The 25531-nt window shown below is 40.9% G+C and overlaps 2 protein-coding genes across 2 annotated transcripts; both read left to right on the plus strand.

Moving 5' to 3' along the window:
- Positions 1–447: 447 nt before the first annotated feature.
- Positions 448–13806, plus strand: tasor2 (transcription activation suppressor family member 2). Its single transcript, XM_077596595.1, has 17 exons — positions 448–904; positions 1122–1270; positions 1347–1442; positions 1740–1812; positions 4686–4777; positions 4857–4994; positions 5080–5183; positions 5650–5666; positions 5745–7670; positions 8111–8801; positions 8892–9297; positions 9390–11609; positions 11696–11815; positions 11942–12095; positions 12695–12800; positions 12884–13065; positions 13247–13806. The coding sequence occupies exons 1-17, from the start codon at positions 877–879 to the stop codon at positions 13327–13329; spliced, it is 6585 nt and encodes a 2194-aa protein (XP_077452721.1). The 5' UTR covers positions 448–876; the 3' UTR covers positions 13330–13806.
- A 1035-nt stretch (positions 13807–14841) lies between these two features.
- Positions 14842–24807, plus strand: taf3 (TAF3 RNA polymerase II, TATA box binding protein (TBP)-associated facto). The gene is made up of 7 exons (XM_077596739.1): positions 14842–15316; positions 16260–16502; positions 18150–19960; positions 20860–20939; positions 21915–22197; positions 22303–22409; positions 23526–24807. Exons 1-7 carry the CDS (start codon positions 15151–15153, stop codon positions 23638–23640), a joined length of 2805 nt encoding a protein of 934 aa, XP_077452865.1. The 5' UTR covers positions 14842–15150; the 3' UTR covers positions 23641–24807.
- Positions 24808–25531: the final 724 nt, after the last annotated feature.

The following is a 25531-nucleotide window of genomic DNA, read 5'->3' on the forward strand; positions in this document are numbered from 1 at the left end:
TAGTTAGGATACCTGGCTATCAGTAATTTGATATGGTATTATAAGTATTATTTAGTATTTGAATGTAAACGAAAGCACAGAAAAATGTGCAATTAAAAACATGATTTTTTTCCAGTCACGTGACCAAAAAAGCTCAATGAATACGTATAGTAGTCTTTTTTATATTTTTTTATTGTCATTTTTTTAATGACAACACTTTCATAAGATATACGCATTCATGCCTATTATTTATTCATTTTTGTGTCATGCCGCCCTGTTTGGGATAGAAATGAGGTGTGTAATGCATTTAAAAAAAAAAGTTTACTCTCATGGTAACACCAGCAATTACGTGAAGGCAACATGTTATGTACATTGACTAATCAAAATATTCCCATAAAACATATTCTATGACCGAAGTGCATTAGAATGAGTTTAAGTCTTGAGTCAAATCGCCCAAGTGAGAAATTGTGCAACTCCCACGATTCTTTCGACACCACGACGGTCGAACTCCAGCTCATTCGCGTCAAGTTTCAAAATGGATGCGGTTGGCAACTCGTTTGCTTTCGTTTCCTTCCCCGAATCCTCGTCTTGGTCTCACCAGCGGACCACCGGCGCTTTCGGACGGAGCAAAACTTGTTTTCACTAATGAGTAAAAGTGTAACTAATGGATTAGCCTTTCTTTTTTTTCGTTTTTTTTCATGTGCTACGTGGCCAGGACCTTCACTTCCGGATTTGGAATCTAACTTTTTACTTTGTTTATCTGACGGGAGCAAAGTGAAAGCACATTTTTTTTGGTTGAGAGCAGATTTAAAGTGACGGATTTAGGTAAGGTCATGTTCCAAAAAAGAAACATTTGTCTTCGAGGAAGGACAAACGTCACAGCTGACAAGTTCCGAAATGGAAAATGGAACCGATTCGTCGTTGAGTTGAGTACAAACTTTCGCTTTCGCCTTTCTAAATAAACGTGCATTCAACTCAATCAATTCATAAATCAATCAATCACACCTTCGTTTTCAATTAAACTCCGCATGTTTTGCCATAAAAGCACGAATAGTGAGTTTCACCATTCCTATTCTGAGTTTCGATGTATTTCGAAACACCTCCTTTTCTCTCCTAAAATGTATTTCCTGTTTTACTTTTAGGCATTTTAATACCACTGACTGAATATTCGGAGGAGTTTAAGCGAAAAATATTGCATCCGCTCCAAAGTGCGTTTTTGTACCAAGAGTCCAAGGTGTCATTTAAGTACAAAGCGGCATCCCTGTTTAAAAACCCAACCTTGAAGCAAAAGGTGAGTGACACTTGAGTGTGGAATGTTTTTAAAAATGTGCTGGGGTAACATTGATTTTTTAAAAATCCAAATTCAGTACGATGACTTCCGAACAAAGCGAAGACAAGCGGGTTATTCAGAAGATGACCTGGAGGAAACGTATGGCTTTTTGCTGTTCGATGACGTCAACAAGGTTCAAATACCTCTGCTGAGATGTTTTATTTTTTTTAAATTCTTTCCAGAGCTTTGCCTGCCATTGTTGAAAATAAGTGTGCAATTCATTTAAACTGGGAGGACTGGCTGTGAATGCTCATCTGACAGGGTTAGACATCCAAAACGTTCTGACTGGAATTTTGGCAGGTGTGGCTGCGATAATCCGCCACCGGCCTGTCATAGTCAAAATGTCATGGATTGGAATGTCTAACACCGTCAGTGGCAACCAATGAGTTGAAGAAATCTCACCGTTTGTTTATTTTGCTCTCTTTCACAGGCAAAAGAACTTGGGCAAACTGGAGTACTCACTGGGACAAGCTCTTGCTCAAGCTTGGGAGACCCCTTGAAGGGTAAATAAATGAATAAGCATGGATTTTCACTGAATGATTTAATCCATTTTAGGGCAAGTGACTATTTTTAGGTATTAAAAAATACCTATAAAAACCTGTCGCCCATATACACGAATATCACATTATGGGTAATTTAGGTCAAATTTGTAACGGATACAGTGGTACCTCGAGATACGAGCTTAATGCTTTCCGAGACTGAGCTCATATGTCGATTTTCTCGTTACTCAAACGAACGTTTCCCATAGAAATGAACTAAAAACAAATTAATTCGTTCCAACCCTCTGAAAAAACATCCAAAACAGGATATTGGATTGGAAAAACATTTTTATGTGTTCAAATTCACCATCTAACAAAGTAACAAATAACTAGTGTTTAATATTACTAAAATGTGTTTAATAGTACTAAAATTATACGGATTTCGCAGGGGGGAGAGAGACGGACAGAGGGGGGGAGTGGGTACGAGAGGGGGGTGGGACTTTTTGCACGTCAACACACTCGTAACATAACATGAACTTGGATTACGATGCAGACACTCAAAAATAAATGTAATCTAACCTTGCACTAAACTTAATTCTAATTTTGTTTGACATTTTGATACCTTCTCCCAGGTTGGCTCTATTGGCCCCGCCTCCACCCTGACTTTCAGATGCAACCTATCGAGGGTTATTTGATTTTGTATTCCCTTCAAAATATTCTCAAAATGATGCACACAAATGTCCTCAAATAGGATAACGCACGACCACTTGCCGACGAGAAGTAGTCTTGTATTAGCGATCGCTCCGCCAACGGGAGATAACGGGCTAACGGAAAAAAACACTGAAAAAATGCAACGCTCCGCCCAGTGGTCGCAGAGACATTACAAAGAGGGAGTTGCGACCACAGAGATATTACACGAGGGTGTTGCGGGGAGAGAGACAGTGCCCATGATGTTCTAATGAGCAGCATCTCGCGTCCGCTGTCTGCTCGTATATCAAAAATTGTCTCGTATCTCAAGATACTCAAGACTGCTCAAAATAACTAGTGGGAATTTAGTGTCCAATCAGCCTACCATGCATGTTTTTGGAATGTGGGAGGAAACCGGCGTACCCGGAGGAAACCCACGCAGGCCTGGGGAGAACATGCAAACTCCACACAGATGGACATGACCTGGATTTGAACCCAGGACCCCAGAGCTGCGAGGCCGACGCGCTAACCACTCGCTCCACCGGGCCGCCACTCTTGATTATATTTATATATTTTGTATTCATCCGAAATAAATAGACTTCAAAATTACTAAAATACGTATTACTAAAACCAATATTAAAAATTACAATTAATAATAACGTACTCTCATTGTGGCCACCAATAACACTGTAAAGCTGATATTTATTTTCTTTTATAGTATTTAAATGAGTGCCCTATAAATGTTGGTCAGTGCGAGTTCCTGTCAGTTGTTCGTCAAGGTAACATATTTCAGTAACAATAAACCTTCAAACAACTATTAAACACATACAAAGAGTCAAGACCTACAAGTACACACAAGCAATGCTAATGGAATTTCACTCTTTAGTTCTACTCGGCACGTTGAGTCGCGTGTTTCTCCAATGAAGGTGGACAATGTCCATCTTTAATTTTGGTCTTGCTGGTGTAATGTGAAATATGATTTTAAAAATGGTGATATTAGTTGTTGTGTGAACGATGAACTGCAAAATAGTGGCGGTTTGCTCTAAATTTCAAGTCCAGGCACATGGCACGAGCAGTCAAAGAATGACAGTCAAAGTCCAATGTTGTTATCTTTTGTAGAAAGAAACCGTCATGTTTTGCCGCCACTACAAACATTGCACCATTTTCTACAAAAAAGCATAATACCTCTTCCTGCAAAATATCTTTACATTTATTTATCACACTTGCTTAATATATATCTTTCCAAAATGTCCCTCAGCTTTACTGCATTACGTTCAGAAGGAAGTCACCCAACTGGTTTTATATGAGCTATTTCAACACCATGACCTTATAGGAATTTACACTCATTTAAGCCAATCCTCTAACTGACACGTGTCAAACCGATTCCGCCGAGGGCCGCAGCGGGTGCTGGTCTTTGTTCCAACCGATCCAGTGCCGACATTTTAACCAATCAGGTGTCTTCTAAAATAAGTAGCACGTGACTTTAATTAACGATTACACTTGCAAAAGGTATCCTCTTGTTGAGTTGGAATGAAAACCTGCACCCACTGCGGCCCTTTTAGGACCGATTTGACACCCCTGCACGGTCTAACATATACACAGACTTAATCAAAAACTTAAGACCAGTTTAAAAAATGGCTAGAATATGCTTTTTGCACATTTGGATCTTATGGGGGATTAAGTAAAGCTACAATATGTAAAATCAAGAAGGGATAGTGAAACAAAAAAAAACATTTAGAACTTGTAGTAATTAAAAAAAACTAAACAGGCTCTTTATCACCTGATCAAATGTTAAGCCATAAATTAGTATTTTCTGTCAGGCATTAACATGGTCATGGCTAAAGCTAATACGTTTTCTCTTTTTGAAAGTAGTCGGATTGTCAAGCTGCATAAGCAAGGCCTCTTGCAGCGTGCTCTAATGGCTAAGGTTGGACACAGCAAGACAGTCACCCCACCTGAGTTGTTTTCTACCTGCCGCAGTTTTGGAGTGACAGTCTTAAACCTTTGATCAAATGATGAATAGCCTATTTCAGTTTACTTGTCATTTTCAAGAAACACGTTTTTCAAAGTGATTTTGTCATACTCAACCTTCCTTTTGCATATTGTAGCAATACTTAAGACCTTATTTAGAACCAAATGTGCTGAAGCTCAATTCTAGTCATTTTTAGCTTGTTTTAAGATTTTAATCCGCACTTTTTTTTTACTTCCAGGTGTTTACATCTCGATGTTCTCTGACTGTTTGGGCCCAGAGCGCTGGCAGGATGGCCAATCGGGATACATTGCAATAATCAAGCTGACGACGGTACTAAGAAATTGTGTGGTTGCTGACAATGCATCATTTGACTTGTAAATTCATTGTGAAATCCATTTACCTTTCACAGGGGAGAGTCAGAAGAGTTCCTGAGAACCACACCCAGGATGTCTGCTCACCTACTGTTGGTTTTGACTGCCACGTGTCCCAGCTCCTTGCCTCGGTGACGACTCAAACCAGCTTCTCGCTTGCATTTGAGAGAACCCAAGTAATTATGGACGCCTGAGATAGGATCTACGAATAGCTCGTGGACATTGATCCAATTTTTTGTGCCTCTTAATTCCTTTTCACAGTGTTATATTTACGAGCTGCTTGATAATGGAAGTAACAAAACCTCGCAGTCGCCCAGCCTCACCTGCCCCTTTGCTGTCGTAGCCTTTTCCTATAGAAAAAGAAGGTGGGCTCTAACATGAATACTGTTTTCTATATAGCAATGTTGACAGTGGGACCTCCGAGTTCAAATTTCAACATGTTTTTTGTTTTAATATTCCTTCTCAATCGCCGGAAATCCTCCCAAATCCACACTCGATATTATAGTTAAAAGACAAGATGTCTCCTATTGTATATTCAATCAGAATATAGGTTAACAGATTCAGGAAATGTGTACAAGGTAAATCCAAACCTTTATGTAGTGCTATCCAATGACCGCACTTTCTGAGATAAAGACTTATCAAAAAGTGAGACATGAGCAAAACGTTTGGGACTGAGATCGGGAGCATAAAATAACGTTTTAAAAACCATGCTAAGATTTCATTGTGAAACCATAAACACTGCTTCATGCTGCTGAATTCTTTGACTTTGAGGTTCTACTGTACAGTCTACTTGGTCTGATAGCTATCTAATGGTTTGTTTTTCTCTTTCAGAACATTGGCAATGAAAGGTAAGTCAGAAAGATAAAAAAATACCATCACTCTCTCATGGCAGTTGAAACAGGTGTCACTTTTTTGGTGTTTCACAGAGCCCAAACCACGTGGCCTCATCTCATATGAAATTCTCAGATATCTCCCGGTTCTACGTTTAGATGAGGGCACAGTCAAGAAACCTAAATTTGAACCAAACAAGGAACTCAATAAAGTGCTGGCAAATCCCATGCAGACTTATAAAGTTCTGTTGAGTCAAGGACAGGAACCGGTTACAACTCCTGCACCAACTGTAAATGACACCAATAGCTCTCTATCGTCTTCTTTTAAGGTGCTACCAGCCAATCCTCTGCATTCAGGATCGAAAGACGATCTGATTGTTAAAAATACTCCCGCATTGTTGGAGATAAGTGATGTCAAAGCAATAACTGGGGGATCAGTCGCACCAGTTAATCGGCAGACACCGAAAAAACCCGATAAATCTCCCAATAAAAACAATCCGGGAGACAAAAAAACCCAGACTCCAGACATTCCTGCAGAACTGGTTGTAAATGTTACCTGTGGAAAAACCGCAAATGAGAAAAGTCCAGTTAGTCCTACTAAGTTTGAGACATGTGCTGACGAAGCAGGAATTGAGGCAAAAATTGCGCCAAATGATTTTCAAGTTCTGAACAAAACTGATGATCAAAGAGTCCAAAACCTCCAGATGGTTGACGTTCCTACAGAGGTAATGCTGACCTTCAACTCTATGCAAAAACCTTTCAGCCCTGAAAAGTATGGACCAGGTTCTGATGTAGATGGAGCAATACTTGCACAAAATGATTTGCCAGTGCTGAAAAGAGCAGGTGATCTAACCGTTAACGCACTACAGTCTACTAGTCCTGACGTTCCAGCGGAGCTGATTGTAAGCTTGACCTCTGAGCAAAGTGTAGCTGCGGAGAGTCGAGTCAATCCTGTACCCGGAAAGAAATACTTGCCGGCCAAACGCAATGGAGTTTTGGGACGCTTGAAGATTGCTTGTTTTACAAAAAACCAACGAAGGAAACTTCTTTGGAAACATTCCAAAGGTAAGATGAACCTAACTGAGGCATGTTGTGAGCCTCCCGGCATCGAAAAATGCAATAATCTTTTGCAAGTTGATCACGTCAGTACTCAGGATGAGCAACAAACAGCGACCTCAAATTTGGATTGGGATCAACTCAATATGTTGATCGTAAAAGGCAGCAAAGTTGGACCTATCTCTGCTAAGTCCATAGTGATAGAGGAGAGAAATCCAGGAAAACGGACTCTGCTTAACACCGTTGCAATGGACCTCGGAGGTCCTCTGAGAGAGAAGTCTGACCGTTGGAACTTGAAGCCTGTCTTAAGTGAATGTGGAAGAGTCTTAGTTCCTTATGGTTCAAGGGATAATGCCCATCGAGTCAAGTCATTTAGGGAAAAATCAAATGTTAAATGGCTAGGAGCCCCTAGCGCAGTTATGGATAACAAGCTGCGCTGCGCATCTCCAGAATTAGCAAGGTGTGAGATGAAGATAGTTAAGTACCCTGTTGGAAATCCAGATCAAAACATACTGCAAGAGACAGAGGATGGTCAGGATCTGGTTCAAGCAGGTGTTCACAAACACACCCATCCCATCTCAGACCAGTGTGCTACGAAGCATGAACCAAGAGGCATGCTCTCAAGCAGGAAAACAAGAAAGCATCACTTTGATTTAGGTAAAAATGCTGAGACAGAACCTTGCCAGAAGAAAAACAGAATTGAAGCCGATGTCAAATCATCAAGTTCATCTGACACCGCAGTGGGACTTGAAGAGTCGACATTGCTGTCAGTGACGCATGGAGAGACGCCAAATATGACGAAGAAAAGCGAGGTGAAATACACCTTAATAAGAAAAGCTTTGTTGGAAACGCAAATCAAAAAAGCTCAAGTCGTATGCAGGCCTCCATCTATTTATCCCAAATGGAAGAGGATAAAAACACTCAGAAAGCACATCGATATCTCACGGGAACACTTTAAGAAGACATGTAAGTCTCTTTATTTATTACATTATTTGCCATATAGCATGTGTTTTATTGTATTTTACAGATGTGATTGATGAAATAAAATTATAAACCAGGGTACAGTAATTACTCACTACTTAGCGAATTTACGACATTGCGGCTTGGATCTGCCAAACATATATGAAAAGTTTATAGTGCAGGAACAATAATACAAACATGAAATTAGAGAGTATTCCACTGGTTACTAAGGTGGTTACGCATTTTCTATCTTCTCGAGTTAATTAATAGTGCAGAAAGCGTCTAAATATTAAATAGACACCATAAAACACTGTCCATACATTGCAGTTATTCACCTACAGCGACAGGTCTTGGAACCTGTTAACCGTGATTACTGGAGCTCTGGGGAAAAAAAGGGCGTTAATTGTAATTTTTACTTATGTTCTGTGTCCCTTTTGTCTTGACAGGGTGGATGCATCTTAAATCATCTCATGCCAGTGAAACTGTCAAAGAATGTACTCGTAATTATTCTCTCAGGAAGAAAACGCCAGCCTTAAACACATCAACAGATGCTTTGAATTTACTTGCCGATTTGGCACTGGGGGCCAATAATGAGTTAGTTTCGTCACAACCAGTTAGGGAAGTTGAGAGCCAGCCTCAGTCAAGGTTGAAAAAGAGTGACGGTTCAAAAGATGTCACATGTGATAATAAAGAGTCGGTTCTTCATGTTCTGCTGGGACAGCCTGTGACGCAACCATTAGCACACGCTCTCGTTGATGATGCTGAGTTGATCCGTTTATTGTGTAAAGAACATTGTTACTCATTACCCCAGTATGCTTTAATACCTTCTGGTTTACCAGGCGCACCCTTCCAAGTCCCCCCTTTAAGTGGTTCTACTGGATTGGTATATAGGAAACACACAAGATTTGGTGTTCAAACCCCGCACGCCTCTGATGATTTGGAGGACGAAAACCAGAATTGCGGTCCTTCGGACCATTCAGGGAAAAGGATGAATTTGTTCAACCGTAACCGCACTTTACTTTGCAACAATGGATCTGTTCAAGTGACACGGCAATGGAAGGAAAAGTACGACTTTGATCGAGACAGCAGGTTTGCAAGCGACTCAAAGGACAGAACCATCATTCGAGCCTTACACGGGTAAGTACAAAGCTGAAAAAAATGATAACTTATGTCTTGAGTGAATAATTTCATTGTCCGTTTTGTTTTTTCCCCCCCTCACTTTCGTAGGCCATGGGACTTTTCCATACGAGATACTATGGAAGACATGCAGCTCATTGTCCATATGTGGATTGCTTTCTTCTATAGCCGCTCAACAGCCAGGTTCATTGACTTTGGCTCAGACCTTGCAAACCTCCGCTCAGATGAGGGTTCAGCAGCAGAGATAACAACTCAGGCTCAGTTTAAGCTCAAGCACAATCCATTTTCTCTACCACTTGGTCCAGAAAATACTCCAGAACTTTACTTTTCTAACTCTTCTGACCTCAGCAAGACCTCTTCAGATCAAGGATCTGAGATTTTGGACTGGTCTGTTGGAAATTCGGATCATTTCAAGGTTCTTCCTTTAGAGCATCCACTCGACAGTGTAAAAACACCAAGTTCACCAACAACACTGAAAGAGAAACCAACATCACAGGTTTTGACTGATAATAGTTACTGAAAGAATAATGTTTTCTTCTAATCTTCTAATTTATTTTATTAACCAGTGTACTTTTTCTTTTCTTTCAGAGTTACCAAGCCATGATTCTCCCTGCAGAGACTCGGAAAAAATGCAGCAAGAATCATTGGTCTCTTTCACAAGATGACAAATACCTACAGCATAACAGTTCACCCTCTCTAAAAGAGGATGTTACCCATATACAAGCAGTTGGGACAGAGAACCGGGATATTTTTGCTTCAATGCGCCATTCGTTAGATAAATCAATCACCGAAGAAATAGATTTAAAAGGTGGCTCAGAAAATGCATATGCCATGGAGATCATCAAATTGCTAAAACACAGAGATCCTTCTTTCCAAGAAAGTGAACTCTACGAAGATGCTGGTAATGCATCTCCTTCCATTCTTCAAACGGATAGAAATGTCTCAGAAAGGGAAACATCTGAGACAGAAAAGGCCAAAGACTGTACATCTGCAAAGGATTTTTGTAAAGAATGTAACAATCACTTTGTAAAGGCATCAGATAAGCATAGCTGCATTTTTGCATTCAGTACAGAAAATTGTAGTGATATAAGCAATCACCCATTAACTATTGTGATGGAGAGTGAACAATCACAATCGGAAGTTCAAAGTATAGAACCTAATCATCAAGAGTTTTCAGAAAAATGGGAATCACTGACTGGCATTGAATTGCAGTCAAGAGTCGTGTGTCAAAATACAATAACAGATCAAGACGTTTTAAAATACAGTAGTGAATCTGTGTCAGAAGTGGGTATTAGTAATAATGCTACATCAGAAAGTATCTCTCCGGAAAACTGCAAAATGACTGCATTTAGTTCCCAAATAAGGGACAGTGTTGAAAATGAAATCCCGTACGAGTCAAAGAGAAACTTTCATTTTGTTACAGGGACTGTTAAAGATGAAAAGGGAGCCACAGTAGCTCCAAAACATCTGCAACCTAATTTGGTTCAACTTGAAACTGTAAAATATTTAGGATCCAATTCAGAATTAGTTAAAGTGGCACCAAATATGCTTCAAGATATTCACGGTAGGGCGGTAGTTCCATCAAATGGCTTTTCTGGAAAGAATACTCTAACTACAGACCCTCGGAGTCAGGTTGTAGGTGTTCTTCAAGACAGAAGTGTCAGTTGTCCCAAAATCATTCCAGGGCTGTTCCCTCAGAGAGTATTAGTGCTTAAGGTGGGTGAAACCGGCCAGTCGGATGTTGTAGGAGATACTGATGAGACCCCAAATGGCAACATATATGAAAGTACCACTTCCATAGACAATCAACAGAGTAATTTACTTCCACATGAAATGAAGGTGGAATCAATCAAAGACAGACAAGATAAAGTGGAGGAAACCCCCTGTGGGGTAGTAAATCTTTCATGTATCTTTGAAGTACAAAACACTTCACCCACCATGTCCTGGTGTCAAGTTGAGGGGTCTGTTGAGAACCAAGTCATGACACTTAATTCCCTCAAAAGTGTAGGAAAACTTTTACCTCGCAGCGAATCAGTGCTCCAGGTTGCTGAAACCAGGAAAACTGAAGGTACTATTTTAGCAGGAGGTGAAATGGGTTCTACCATAGGCCAAAAACATCATAGTATTTTAATTGACTTTCAAAGTGTCAAACAATTAGAAGCTGATGTGGAATCAAGTGAAGGACGAGATCAGAACAAGGAAGAACAATTTCCCTTTGGAAGCCTTTCCGAAGAAAAGACTCCACCCACAGGAACCCAGAATTCATTGGAAGAGACTTTTTTGAACAAGACAGGAACCAAACTGAACACTTCTCCCCAAAACATCATAGAACCGTCATCACGCAGAGTTTCAGTACTCAAGGTCAGTGAATCCAGCCAGAGAAATATTGCAGGCTGGTCAGACTACAAGTCCTTTCCCCCATTCTCGGATAACGAAAAGGAGAAACCAACCCGAGTACTTTCTGAACCTTGCATCAGTGGTTCAGACATCCCTGACTCCAGGATGGATACAAAATCAATCTTATCTGACAAATGCAGTCAGATTGAAACAACCAACAGGAAGGACAGACTAGGTCAACCCTCCACCTCTAATGATGCTAAGGAAATTAATACAAAGCTGTTGCAGGCTGTCTCTACCTCACAATGCCTATTAGATGAACCTTTGGATCTCTCAGTTATATCGCCGTTTAAACACAAAGCAGGAGACTTTTGCTACAATGTCCAAACTTGCAGTAAGAAATCATGGACGACAAAATATACATTCTTCTTGTTGGTAACATCAGGGGATTCCTTCTTTGAGGAAACAAAGGTAAATAAAATAATGACTCTCATTTAGTCAAAACTGTGACCTCTGTGAAAACAAAATACTACAAGTTTCTGTTCAACTTTCCAAAGGCATGTTTAGAAGAAGCTGGTCATACAGCTGTACAACCAGACCAGTTCTTTGTCCGCAAAGAATCTTCATCCATGCTTGTCATTGTCCGGAATGAAGACATCTCCACGCATCTTTTTGAGGTAAAAACAGAGTGAATGAGGGAACTTTTAGTTTCGTTACCTTCTTTGTGTTTCATTTAAAGTATTGTACTTTTAAGTACGGAGTCTAAAAGCAGCACGTTGGATTTTGGTGTCTTGTCATGTCAGATTCCACGTCTACTCGAGTTAAAGATGTCGCCTGACGTGTGGTTTGCTGGCATTGACGAACCACAAGATCTTCTGAATTTCACTCATCAGGAACTCTTTCTCGGCGGTGGCTTTGTGATGTTGGATCAGTCGTCTTTAGAATCCCTCAACCTCGGTACATTTTTTTTCCCCAATAGTCTTTGTGTTAGTACAGTGGTACCTTGACGTATGAGCATATCCCAGTCTGTGACTATTTTGAGAACTCAATTTACTCATCAAATTAATGCTTTCCAGTCAAGAACATTACTTTAGTGAACTGTTCTATTTTTCCACACTCGAGCCACACCATCTCTGATTTCCTGATGTTGAATTTTTGACTTGACATCTGATTATTTTTCAACATGTCTTGCCCATTTGTTGCAAATTTTAAACCAGTACAAATAATGCAAATCAAGTTTTTTTCTATTTAAGCCAGCCATAGAAATGCACTATTTACAAATAGTACATGATGCTCTGTTACTAATAATTATTTTCTAAAAGCAAGTAGTCACACTCACTGGACATTTTCTATGTAAAGCAGCAAAAAAAACATTTTGGTACTGAAAAGAAGCAACTCTTGGATCGGATCCGATATAGAGGCCAAAAATGAATACATAAAATAGGCGGCAGCTCATAATGTGAAAACTCAAAGGTTGGGGAACTCGTAACTCAAAGTACCACTGAATTATGAACTTGTCGAAATGCACCCGAATCTGATTGAAGCTAAAATTTTAGACAAGGTAAAAGGATTGCTGAAACTCCTGCAAGATCTTAACAAAAGCGAGAAGTGGAAGTGGTTGTTACATTACAGAGACAGTCGTCGATTCAAAGAAAATGCAAGGTAGGGCCAGCCCTGGATCAGTAAATGTTGGGGAATGGTAAGTAAGGACTCATTAAAGTTTGAAATCATTCTTCTGCCTCCAGGATCAGTACAGAGGAAGAGGAGAAAAAGAATTTGTTAAGCTGGTCCCAGGAAATTGGACTTTCTGCGGTTCTGCCGTACCATGAATGTGACGCCAAGTCGAGGGACCATCCCGACTATCTTGGGTGTCTGGTGCACTTGCAGGTCCAGAATATTGCAGCCCGGTTCCCTGTGTTTCTGACTGGTGAGCTACCACACATCTCGTTTATGAAATGGTTGCCGGTGTGCTTTTTTTGTGGAAAAATGTGATTGAAAACTCCTGAACGGAAACTGAATAGGGAAAAAAACATGTAATGGGAATTTTAGAAGCAGTACCAATAATTTTATTTTCGAAGGATTTACCGAGTATTATCTTTTTCTTACAGATGTGAAGATTGCTGATAAATTTGAGAAAAGTGGAATTTTGACAGCAACTTTGAACTCTTTCCTCAAGCGATTTTCTACGTGACACATGGGCGGTCTGACCTCAAACGCACAATGCAAACAATAAACCTCATTTTTTAAAATTTACTAAAAACAAATGACCTTATCTGTGCAGAATTCTTATAAGATGTACAAAATGTCAGATTGTAGACTTTTTTTTGTATTCACATATTTCTAAGTTGATGTAATAAATGATGCCATGGGTTTTTGATTTATTAAATAGGGATTTTATATTTAATGGTCTGTTGAAGATGTTTAATTGTTTTTTTTGGTGTCTATTTAATTTAAAAAGTTATCTATTGATATATGATACTATTTGGATTTTGTTGGGGTGAAATGCCAAAATAAAAGTTCTATCCAGTATGTAATGATGCCTTTTTCATAGGGGGCATAAATGAAGTTAAAAAACATGTAGTTATTTTTTTTTTTGGTGATCTGTGATGGAAAGTTTTTGATAGTTTTTTCCTGTCAAGATGGATTGAAATAAAAAGAATAAACTTGATCTTTGCTATAAACAAAAACAAATGAAAGTAGATCTTAATGTTTTTTTGCTTGTCACTGTGTGGGAGAAAGAATGTGAAATCTAACTACTAATTGAAATAAGGATGTGACAGTAATGTTAATTTGAGCGTACATTTTTTCAAATAAAAACAAATAAGTTGACAAAATGAATGGTATTTTAAGTCAAGCGAATTAAACAGTTTATTTGAAAAACAAATATTTAAATAAATCTAATCATCCTCTGGCTATAGAAATTGTTTTTTTTTTTTTGTTAAAAAAAAAAGTAAGTATTTTGGGCATTTTCCGGTCTACAGCTCTGACGTCACACGGCCTGTGTGAGAACAGGAAATGGACGCCGCTGCTAAACTCACAAAGTTGGAGGTTTCACTCCTTTTTGGAGCTCAGCAACTCCGGACTTTGTTATCACCGATGTTATTGAGTTTATATAATGTGTTCGAAACGCAGGTAGGTAGATATCCACTAAATTAAGCTTTTAATTTATGTGATCAAATCACGTGAGTCGCATGCTGCGTTCAAGTGCCATTAGAAATCAGTAATATCTGGCGGACTACGTCATAAAGTTTCTATGTGGAAGGACGCACGTTTGTAGTAAAAGAAATAAGATAGCCACGTGAAATGAAACATTTCCTAAAACTGGAACAAACGGGAAGAACTACAGTGACGAATCGTAGGAGAGACAAAAGTACTCTGACTGGATTTGCAAAGTAGAAACCCCTGTCTCCACTCATTGAAATCGTTTTATCCCAGCATATCTTTTTTTAAAACGACACTCAGAACCCCGTTAAAATTGTGTATGCGTCAGGATGGACATATGACAAAAAACACTGCCAAACGAAATTCAAAACGCGACGTCATCTTTAATTTCCGTCTCCATGACATGACGCCATCTAGCAACGATTGTCTTCATTTTCCAAGCATTTGGCCGCCCCCCTCGCTCCTCTGTTGCTTCTTTGTCTCCCCGATGGGATTTCTTTTGGGAGGCGCCGTTAAACAGAGGAGCGAGGAGCGAAGACCTACGAAATTACGAACGCAGAATCCAGTCAGGTCTTTCGCGATTCCCATTTGATGCAAAGGCATCATGAGAGCGGCCCACTCAAACCGCCAGGGAACATGCGCATGCGCACTGAGCATTTCGGGGATGGGTCTATCGAACGAGGCAAGATGGCGACTCTGGCAAAAGCGCCAACACACTTAGCGAAGTAGATGTGCCTAGTTGGCCACTTTAGCGGCTTTCCTCGCGCTCCAGCGGGCGTTTGGTGAAACATGACGAACTGGCGCATGCTTTGGAGACGGGATTGAGCGGGATTTAGGAGCACGAACGACGATGTGCGAGAGCTATGGCAGCTCGCTGCTGCGTGTGTCGGTGGCGCAGATCTGCCAGGCTCTGGGCTGGGACGCGGTTCAGCTCACCGCCTGCGACCTGCTGGCAGATGTGCTGCAGCGATATATCCAGCAAATGGGCCGAGTGTGCCACCGCTACTCGGAGCTGTGTAAGTGCATCTCGCGTTGACCCCGTAACTACTCAACATACAGAGCTTTTTCATTATTTATTTTTTTGCTCGTTTGCTTAAGAATGCGATCACGTTGACGTTCTCGGACTAGCGCCCCCTATGCAAAGTTGTCAATGTATACAGTATATTAAGTGAACGCCACTGTACTCGGTGGTACATATTATTAGTCAAATGAATCCATGTAAACAGGGTGGATTACATATATTTTTCGAAACATTTGAAAAGAAAACGCATTTATATAATTGTTTTAAACTTTGAAACTCGGTTGCAGCCATGTCAGCTATTTGTAAAACACTTTAAGAATGTAGTTGTAACAATGATACAGCGTGGATGATTAGTGGCTTAAAACGGTAAAAACAATGTCTAAACTGGGTCAAATTGTACTGCAGCACAACGAGAGGATAATTTTTTTCAGGATTTTAAACTTTCAAAAAGGTTAGTTCCACAAAATATTTTAGTGTACAACTTATAACCATTAGTATTTAATGGGAGATTTATGAGGTGGTACTACCTGATTACTACTATTTTTTCAGGATTTTAAACTTTCAAAATGGTTAGTTCCACAAAATATTTTAGTGTACAACTTATAACCATTAGTATTTAATGGGAGATTTATGAGGTGGTACTACCTGATTACTACTATTAATTCTAAATAGTACTAACCCATAACTTGAGTATTTTTTCTTGCATCTTAAAATGTAAAGCACTAATTTATCAGTTGATGGCACACAAAAAAAACAAGTAAAAATACTTGGATGCTGAACCTAAGTACATTTTTTTTCCAACATATTTGTTTACGTGTTTCTTGTCATCACAACATTTTTCCTCTTGACTCCCTACATATTATACACACATTTGCACATTCTACAACGATGTTGAAATGAAATGTTGTTCTGACAAATGTTAACATTGACATGGGCAGATGGGAGGACAGATCCTGTGCTGGACGACGTGAGTCAGGCTTTCCGGCTGCTGGGGGTGAGTCTGAGCGAACTGGACGACTACGTCAACAACCTGGAGCCCGTGGCCTTCCCCCAACAGTTGCCGGCCTTCCCCATTGGCAAAAACAATGTCCTGCAGTTCCCTCAGCCTGGCACCTTCCATTTTGACGAGCGGAAGGACTATATTCCAGATTACATGCCTCCTCTGGTCTCCTTGCAAGAAGGTGAGTTCTGTCAGTTGTGCAAAAAAGTCCAAAATTTCAGCGTAAATATGGCCTGGTGCTTTGGAAAGTGGGTGGAATGGGTAACAAATAAGCAATATTTTAGTCTGACTCTTGCCATGTTTTTTAAAGATAACAAGTAACATGTATAACACGCCAACCTGATTATCGTGCAGAACTTTGAATACAAGTTCAACATTTCTTAGTAAACCAGTTTCAAACGTGTTGATAATATATTTTCGGAAAGTCAATAAATATATTGAGTATCATTTGGCATTTTTGTATTGATGGAGGAGTTTGCTATTGACGTTGATGATATTACAGTAAATTGTGCTTGTCCTCACCAACGATTATTTGGTGGAATTGTTTTTCTTTTTTGTCAGAAATCTAGAAATGATAATGATAGCCCTACAAATACATGTTAAGATCAGATTCAACAGAAAATTGCAGTTAAGCATTAAGCCTTGCATTGTGAATTGTACACTTCATAATTGATGTTATTGACTCGTGCAGCCCCACAACATAGGCTTGGTCTTTCTCATCTAAAGGTACGCATGAAAACACGATTGGAAATTACTCCAAACTGTGTAGAAACTTGATTGGTACAAGTTTGCAGCAGGAGTGTTGACCTTGTCTCTAGAAATGGCTATTTTTGATAAGAAAGCTCATGTGGTAAAACCTGGCATTTTGGATTGGCCAACCTTTGCTTACTTGGCTAAGTGATCACATCAGGCCCGACGGGGGGTATGCATTTACAGTAATTCCTCGATTATCGCATCAAAGCTTATTGCAAATTCACTACTTTGCCATTTTCCCCGCTATTAATTATTATTAATAATAATAATCGGACATAGGCTTTGTCATCATACTCCGCTGCGTATGACAAAATTGGTAGTGCTTCTCCATAAGGTGCGCTTTCCCGGCAAAAGGCCCAAATAAGTGATAATTTGAGACTCGTTGGCATTCTGCCGTGATGGATACATCGCATCACCCCCCGAGCGGATCACTTACCTCTCACTGTCTCCTCACTTACCTTCAGTCAGCCAGTAGGAGGCAGATCACCGCCCAACGTCTTTTCATGTTACCTCACCCCGAAGTTATTACACAGAAGGGATTGTGTGTCGTGCTACCGCAAGTTTAGAGTCCTGATGGATATTGGGGGGGGGGGGGGGGGGGGGAACTGTCCTTAAGCCTATTTGTCCGTACTTTGTGAGACCTGCAGCGTCTGCCAGAGGGCAGCAGCTGGAACAGGTTGTGACCAGGGTGGTATGGGTCCCCGACAATGTTCCTGGCTCTGCTGAGGTAACGAGGGCTGGCAATGTCTTCCAGTGAGGGCAGAGAGCAGCCGACAATCTTCTGGGCAGTGTTAATCACTCTCTGCATGGCCCTGTTTTAAAATTAATTTTTCATATTTAAAAATAATAATAATTTTGAAGTTCATAAAAATGTGAAAATCCTTGCTGAAACTCGCAACCGGAACCCACTCTTGTCACTAGGACTCAGCACTGAAGGGGGGGGGGGTCAAGTTAGAATAGGGGTGACCCTACTTGACGATTTTCCGATTATCGCGGCCATGGCATGTCTTAAATAACCGCGATATTCGAGGGATTACCGTTCCTCACTTTTAAACGAGCCTTCTTTCTTTTCCAGAAGAGGAGGAGGAGGTGCTTCCCGACATGGGCACATCAGCCGAAGCAATGCAGGTGGCCATGGAGGAGGACGAGGAGGACTTTGACGACGAAGAGACGGTCAATGACGAGAACCACCCGCTCAAGAGGCCCCTGGACAGTCCCGACGAGGCCCTCGGCATGATGCCTACGTCCAAGCGGCCACGCATGCTCCCCGGTCTCAGCCCCGAGTGGGGCGTGGAGCCCCGCGAACCCCTCACTTCTCTCAACCCTCAGCGCGTGCCTCCTCCGGGCTTGCTGCCCACCCACGATAGCCTTGACCCGCCGTCGCCCGAAACCCCGCCGGGAGCGCCGCCCTCCTTCAGACCTCAGCCTATCACGCCAAAATACCCCGATCCAAAGGCCCTCGGCACCCCTGGCAAGAAGGCTAAAGTCTCCTCGCCCGGAAGACAAAGAACTAAGTCCCCGAAAGGGGTCAATCCTTTGCCGGGGGGCGGCAGTCCCATTCATTCTCCCCCGAAAACGTCAAAGGAGAGAAAGAAATCTCCAGCCAGGACAAAGAGCCCCAAAAGTCCCAAAAGCCCCAAGACGGCGACGGCGACCGTCAAACCCACCCCTCCGCCGGCTAAGACGGACGCCGTTTACAAGCTGCCCTTGGCTGTGCTTAGCGAGCGCATGGGCAAGGAGAACATCCACACGCGGCACAATGTGGACAACAAGGAGCCCGAGGCGGGCTCTCTTCTCAAGACAGAGCCCGACAACGGCGCCATCGAAGACTCCATCAGCGCCGTGATCGCCAAGGCCCGTTCGGAGCGGGAGCCCGACCCCTTCGCCTTCTCCTCGGGCTCCGACTCGGACAGCAACGGCTTCTCCAGCCCCAGGAGGCTGACCATCATGGACCCGGCCACCCCCAAGCCCCCGCCGGTCGCCGGTCTCTCTGCGTCCACGCCGCTCCACCTGCATCTGGGCCCGGGGAAGTGGACCATGGAGGATTCCATCAATGAGGTGATCCGCAAGGTCCACCAAGGCGGGCCCTCGGCGAGGCCGCCCAACCACGAGGAGTACGCGTCGTCCGGTTCGGCCTCGCCGCCGACGCCCGAACCGCTGCTCAAGGCTTTCGAGGAGAAAAGCAAGATACCGGCGGTGGAGGTGAAGAAGAAGCTGAAGAAGGAGCTGAAAAGCAAACTGAAGAAGAAAGAGAAGCCCAAGGACAAGGAGCGGGAGAAGGACAAGGAGCGGGAAAAGGACAAGGAGCGGGAGAAGGACAAGAGCAAGGTGAAGGAGAAGAACAAAAACAAGGACTTGTCCAAGGACGGTAAGATACTCTGGAAGGAGTTTGGCCTGAAGGACGAGGACCTCCTGGGCCTGCGGGACTCGGCGCTAGCCGAGGGCTCCGTCAAGGTGAAAGGCAAGGATGGGGACGGCACCTCCAAGAAAGACAAGGACAAGCACAAAGACAAGAAGAAGGACAAGGAAAAGGGCAAAAAGGACAAGGAGAAGAAAGGCAAAGACAAGAACAAGGACAAGGACGACAAGCTGAAACAAGCCGTCCTGGCCACCGGGGTGCCCGCCCCCCTGGGGGAGGTGCCCGGCCCCTCGTCCTGCCTGCGCCTGCCCCCCGCCGTGCCCCCCTTGTTGCCTCTCCTCCAGGATGGCAAGAGCAAGGACAAGAAAAAAGACAAAAAGGAGAAGAAGAAAAAGAAGGAGAGGGAGCGGGAGAAGGCCAAGGAGAAAGAGAGGGAAAAGGAGGAGAAGAGGAAAGAAAAGGAGCGGGAAAAAGAAAAACGGGAGAAGGAAAAGGAGAAAGAGAAAGAGAGACTGAGAATGGAGAAGGTCTTTATTTTTATTTATTTATTTATTTTTCTATCACTCAATCACTCCTCATCCCAATCGACAACACACTAACCGTCGTTAGTTTTAATAGTCGATATCGTTTGGTCAACCTTAAGTATTGTTTAAGTCTGCAAATATTTAAATATACATATATACTTGCATACACACACACGCAAGATGTTAATAATTGGCAAGAGAAAAAAAGCAGAAATTGTAGCTGTGGGGAATTTAAATGCGTTCTCAAAGCCCTGCCCACTTCAATTGGATTTGATTCGTCGATCGCCGTCAATTAAATTGTTTTATTTTTTGGGTTCTATTCATTAAGATTTTTTAAAATTGAAAATAGGGGGCTAACCTGAATTTTGTGATATTTATCATTTCAAAGCAATTTTAAAAACGATAAAATGGCCTTTTCTTGTTATTTTTCTTAGAAATGTTTATTTTGGGAAATATTGTTTCGCCAGCCACAAAACAATGGTCTTTACGCCTCAATTTTTTTAAATATATTAAGCATTTCAACAAAGTAGAAACATCAATGGCAGACTTAAGTATATTTTAATGATTCAGTTGCATACCACTAGAGGGAACCCAACTACCAGACTTTGAGTGGCTTACATAACGGCTTTATTCATTACGCTGCAACATATAGTAAGTTTAGATTCTATGCAGTTATGTAATGCACTCCTTTTCAAACTGCATTTTTTTTCATTGGAAGACCTCAAGGGTATAGCAAAGATTCCTTTACATTGAAGGAGCTGAATTGATTTGAACAGTCGCTCGCTCCGGTCATTTTATAGTGATTTTTAATGGACTTTTTAAAAGAATTGCTGTAATACCCTAAAAAAATAGGATTGCTATGCTAAAGGGAAGTTTTCCATGGCTGTGTTGCATATCCGCAGATGAAGGCCGACCCACCGGCGGTCACCCCGTCTCCGGTCATTCCCCGACTGACGCTCCGAGTGGGAGGGCAAGACAAAATGTAAGATGACCTTTTTTCTCTCTGTTTTATTTATTTGTTATTCTGCTATTACTGTGAAATTTATGAGGCAGGTTCATTTAATTGAGGTTACTTTTGTCCAAATTTAGTGGGTTCAGAGATGTTGCTTGCTTGTGTCTTCGCTCTTGTTGGGAAGCATCGCGATTGCTGAACTTGCATTTTAACGCCTCACAGCGCGTAAACTGCATGTAATTTTTGATTGGTTGAGGTATACCCAGAAAAATAATTTCAAAAGGTGCATGTCATTTTTTTGTGCATATTCTAGTGCAAGGGTGTCAGACTCGGGTTGGTTTGCGGGCCGCTTTAACGTCAACTCGGTTTCAATGTGGGCCGGACCATTTTAGATATAATATTTAGATGTTTTTTAATAAATGGATTAAAAGAACTGTATCAAAAGCCCTGAATATTCAGTTTTTAATGGATCTAAAACAATGTTTATTTTAGCTTTATTTATATATATATATATATATATATATATATATATATATATATATATATATATATATATATATATATATATATATTTTACAAAATGATTTTTGAACTAAAAACAGAAAAAATTGATTAAAAAATTACCATTATTGATTTAAAAGGGGGAAAATCAGGAAATTTAATATACATCTATGCGGCGGGCCAGATTTGGCCCCCGGGCCGCCACTTTGACACGTGTTCTAGTGTTTCAAATCCTTTGCTATCTCAATAGAAATACTCTGGAAAATATTCTCAACTAAGTACATGGAGAGTAATTACTATTGACAAACATGCTTTTTTAAATGTGAAATAGTGAATAGATTTACGGTCAAGTATTAATGATTGTTCGTTAAATTGAAAATAATGCCATAGTGCCATAATGCCTCTTACTTTTTTTTCTTGTCATCAATTTGCTTGGCAGCTCGAACCGTACTTTTTCCAATTGCTTTTATTAAATTTAATATATACGTATTTCTGCTCCTCCAGTGTTATAAGCAAGGTGGTCCCCAACTCTGAAGCAAAATCGCAAGCGCCCAAGACGTCTGCCCCCAAGTCCACCCCGGCGAACCGTCCCCGGTCGCCACCGCCGCCGCCGCTTCCGGTCCTGTTGCCGCCCCCGCCGTGTGTGCCCGGACCGCCCTCGCCCCACCCGCCTGCCCCCACGCCGTCCTCGGCCTCGCTGCTGTCTCCGGGCCCTCTGCTTTCGCCCTCCTCTTCCCTCAAGACACCCGTACGCAGCGTGGTGACCGAGACGGTCAGCACATACGTGGTGAGTATTATCATACCAAGGCATACCATGCCAAGGCATTGACCGGCACCGGCACGACGTGAGGTTTCCAAGCCGTGCCTCAACATCGTGCCTTATTCGCTTCAGATTCGAGACGAGTGGGGTAATCAGATCTGGATCTGTCCCGGGTGCGACAAGCCGGATGATGGCAGCCCCATGATTGGGTGCGATGACTGTGACGACTGGTATCACTGGTAAGGGGGCTTCCATCTTTCATCAAATTATCGGTTCCTCTTGAGGGCGATGGATGATCCATCCAATGGGACTGGGAGACGCTGGGATCAAATGTTTGCTGCCAACCCTCCAAGTCCAAATGGATCGGACGTCTATCGCCATCAATGTTAACCGATTAGTTAAGAATAAGAACCCTATCACGTTAAAGGCAAGGACAACACTTATTATTACTGATGTCCCAATTACTCTTATTTTTTTGCCTGTGAGTTCAAGTATAAACTGAGAGAATCTACCGATCCTTTAGTACTTCTAAAATGTAGTGAGGACGAAAAAAAAAGAACAACAAAGCCCCCTCCCCAATTTGGAGAAAGCTTTTTTTCAACATTATAGGTACATAAAACGGATTAGAGAAAAAAACAACAACTCACAAATCACTTCTGCCGCACAATATCATTGGCAAAGTGTTTAAATATTTTGCTTTACCTAAACAAACTAACTTTAAAAATAAAGCCGGTTATTTATTGTGATTAATGGAGCTATTTTGCTGCCACTTTTGTTGCATTTGTTGACATTTTCTCTTTGTTATGAAAAGTTTGCTTCAGTAGTGTAATATGTCAATAATAAAAAATATACTCAGCATTTTTTTGATTTATCCTTATAATTCTAGATTATTTTCTCACTTGCAGCCCTTAAGTCACTCCTTTTATTATTGAATGAACAAAACCTGCATAGTGAATGCTGACATTTGATTCACATTTAAACTGTTCTAACATTAAAAGTCACTGAGACTTGAAGACTTCAGAATTCAGTAGTTCTCTTCAGAAAATTAATTCATCACTTTCCTTAAACTAGCGATGTAAATTTTGTAGTACAAAATTATGTTCCTCTTTAATTTTGCTTTAGTTGGCTAAAAAGTAGCACATTGATAAAATGTCTTCCTGTTTTGGGTGACCACTTCCTTGAGCTTCTGGCTTTTATGTTTTTTTTTCTGTAATTTTATATCAGCAAAGAAAACAAAGTGTTTTTTTTTATTTGGTTGGGGTGCAGATGATAACAATGTTGTCTTTACCTTTAAATTGTGCAACCTATTTTGTTGGCTTCTTTCGGTGTTAATGTTCCGTTTTTGATGTGTTCAGGCTTTGTGTGGGGATCTTGACGGCACCCCCCGCAGACCAGCAGTGGTTTTGTGTCAAATGTTCCAGCAAGAAGAAGGACAAAAAACATAAGAAGAAAAAACACAAACCGCATTAATTCTATGCAATACGCACACTTTTCTTTCTTGGCAAGCGGAGTTGGGGATGCGGGCACATTTTTGTTTTTTGGGGGGGTGGACTTGAAAGCCATTAGCACTGCTGTTAAGTTAAAAAAAAAAATCAGTCGCCGTGAGCGATCTGTTAGGATTTTTTATGATGTCAGCCAACAACGGGGGGAAAATGGCTTTTAGGTAACAATTTATGAGCTTGACTAGTTGGAAACCTCTCACCAAAATATTAAATTCCGGACAAGACATTTCTTTTTTTCCTCCATAGCCACTTTCAATGTATATAATTACAAACCCTCCTCGAACCCCACATTGTATAAAAAAAATCTGTAAATATCAAGTCTCAAGCCAAGTGCATTTTTTTGCTCTTAGGACATAACTTGGCAAATGCATTTTCAGGTTTTTAACGCTGTAATTTCTGTACATTTTTTTAAATTGAAAAGTTTGTATTTTATTTTACTCGCTTACCTCGTACACTACGTGGAAAAAAGTTCGGGTCTTTTGTGGGGGAAAGACACTGAGATTAAGCGCATCACCGGGGAAATATCTCCCAACGTTTTTGTGCATCATGTATGGGTAATTTTTGGTCTTGGAGTCATACTGTAGCCTTTGCTTGTGATTGTAATTCATTTGGATATTTGCCTATTAAAGAATAACTGTCTGGACACAGGCAGACATTAAGAGATGAAAATGTCCCTACCATCCCCAACTAAATTGTACTTTTCACCTCTCACAACATCTGTCAATCATCTCCAGTAACTGTTTTGCATTTGCTTTACCAAAAAATATAGAAATTATTTTGACAAACCCTGTTTTCACAGATTGTTTTTATTTACACTATTTGTCACTTCATCTTAAATGCTGGGGTGGACAGCGATGGAAAATGGAGACGCTAAATCCAAGCTCTGGAAATGTTGCAGGAAGCTGGAGCACCTAAGGAAAACCCACACAAACACTTCATGACACCACAACTAATAAATCAGTTTTCAATTATGAGCAACAATGTGATACTGGATTATTTTAACACAAAACTTGATGTGCTATGCGCACTAGAAACTTTTAGTTTTATAATTATACTTCAAAATGATCTCCCTTTTTTATTTTTGTTGCAGTTTTAAATGTTTTTTTAATAAAATATTTGTGGGCTTTTTTTGTAAGATGTGCAGTTTTGCTTGTTTTGGCTGAGATGTTTTCATTTTGTATTGCCTTTTTTAATATATATTTGTTTGGTCTTATGCCAGATATTGTAGTTGTGGTCACATTTTAAAAATATATTGTTTTGTTCTTTTCTATTTTTTGCAAATTTCTGTGCTAAATATAATTTTTCAGTTTTTATACATAGTTGTACTTTTCGACGTCATATATATATCAGTGGCGGTCCGTGCATTTTCTCGTAGCGCCTTCAACGAATCAATCCAACCCTCAAAAACTATTTTATGGCTATAAAACCTCTACGGCAGCTACAGCAAAATAGTTTTTGAGGGTTGGATTGATTCGTTGAAGGCGCTACGAGAAAATGCATGGACCGCCACTGATATACACACACATATGTATATATATAATATATGTATGTGTATATATATATGTATATATATAATATACATATGTATATGTATGTATACGTAGACAAAAAATCTGTTTTGCTGATATGTTCAGAATTGACAGGGGGAGTAACCATATTAGTATCCTAAGCAACGAAACTCATAACTCAAGGCATTATTGTCTTTGAGAGCACCATCCATGTGTCAATAGGTGACTCAACAGTACATTTAAGTCAAGAGAAGACACTTGTAACTCAAAGTATCCCCATACACGTCATTGCCGGCCTTGATATGTATTCAGCTTCATCGTGCTCAGGTATTCTCAGAAGCGGTCTTTCAC

The sequence above is a fragment of the Stigmatopora argus genome, chromosome 3 (assembly GCF_051989625.1).
Source record: "Stigmatopora argus isolate UIUO_Sarg chromosome 3, RoL_Sarg_1.0, whole genome shotgun sequence".
NCBI classification, from domain to species: domain Eukaryota; kingdom Metazoa; phylum Chordata; class Actinopteri; order Syngnathiformes; family Syngnathidae; genus Stigmatopora; species Stigmatopora argus.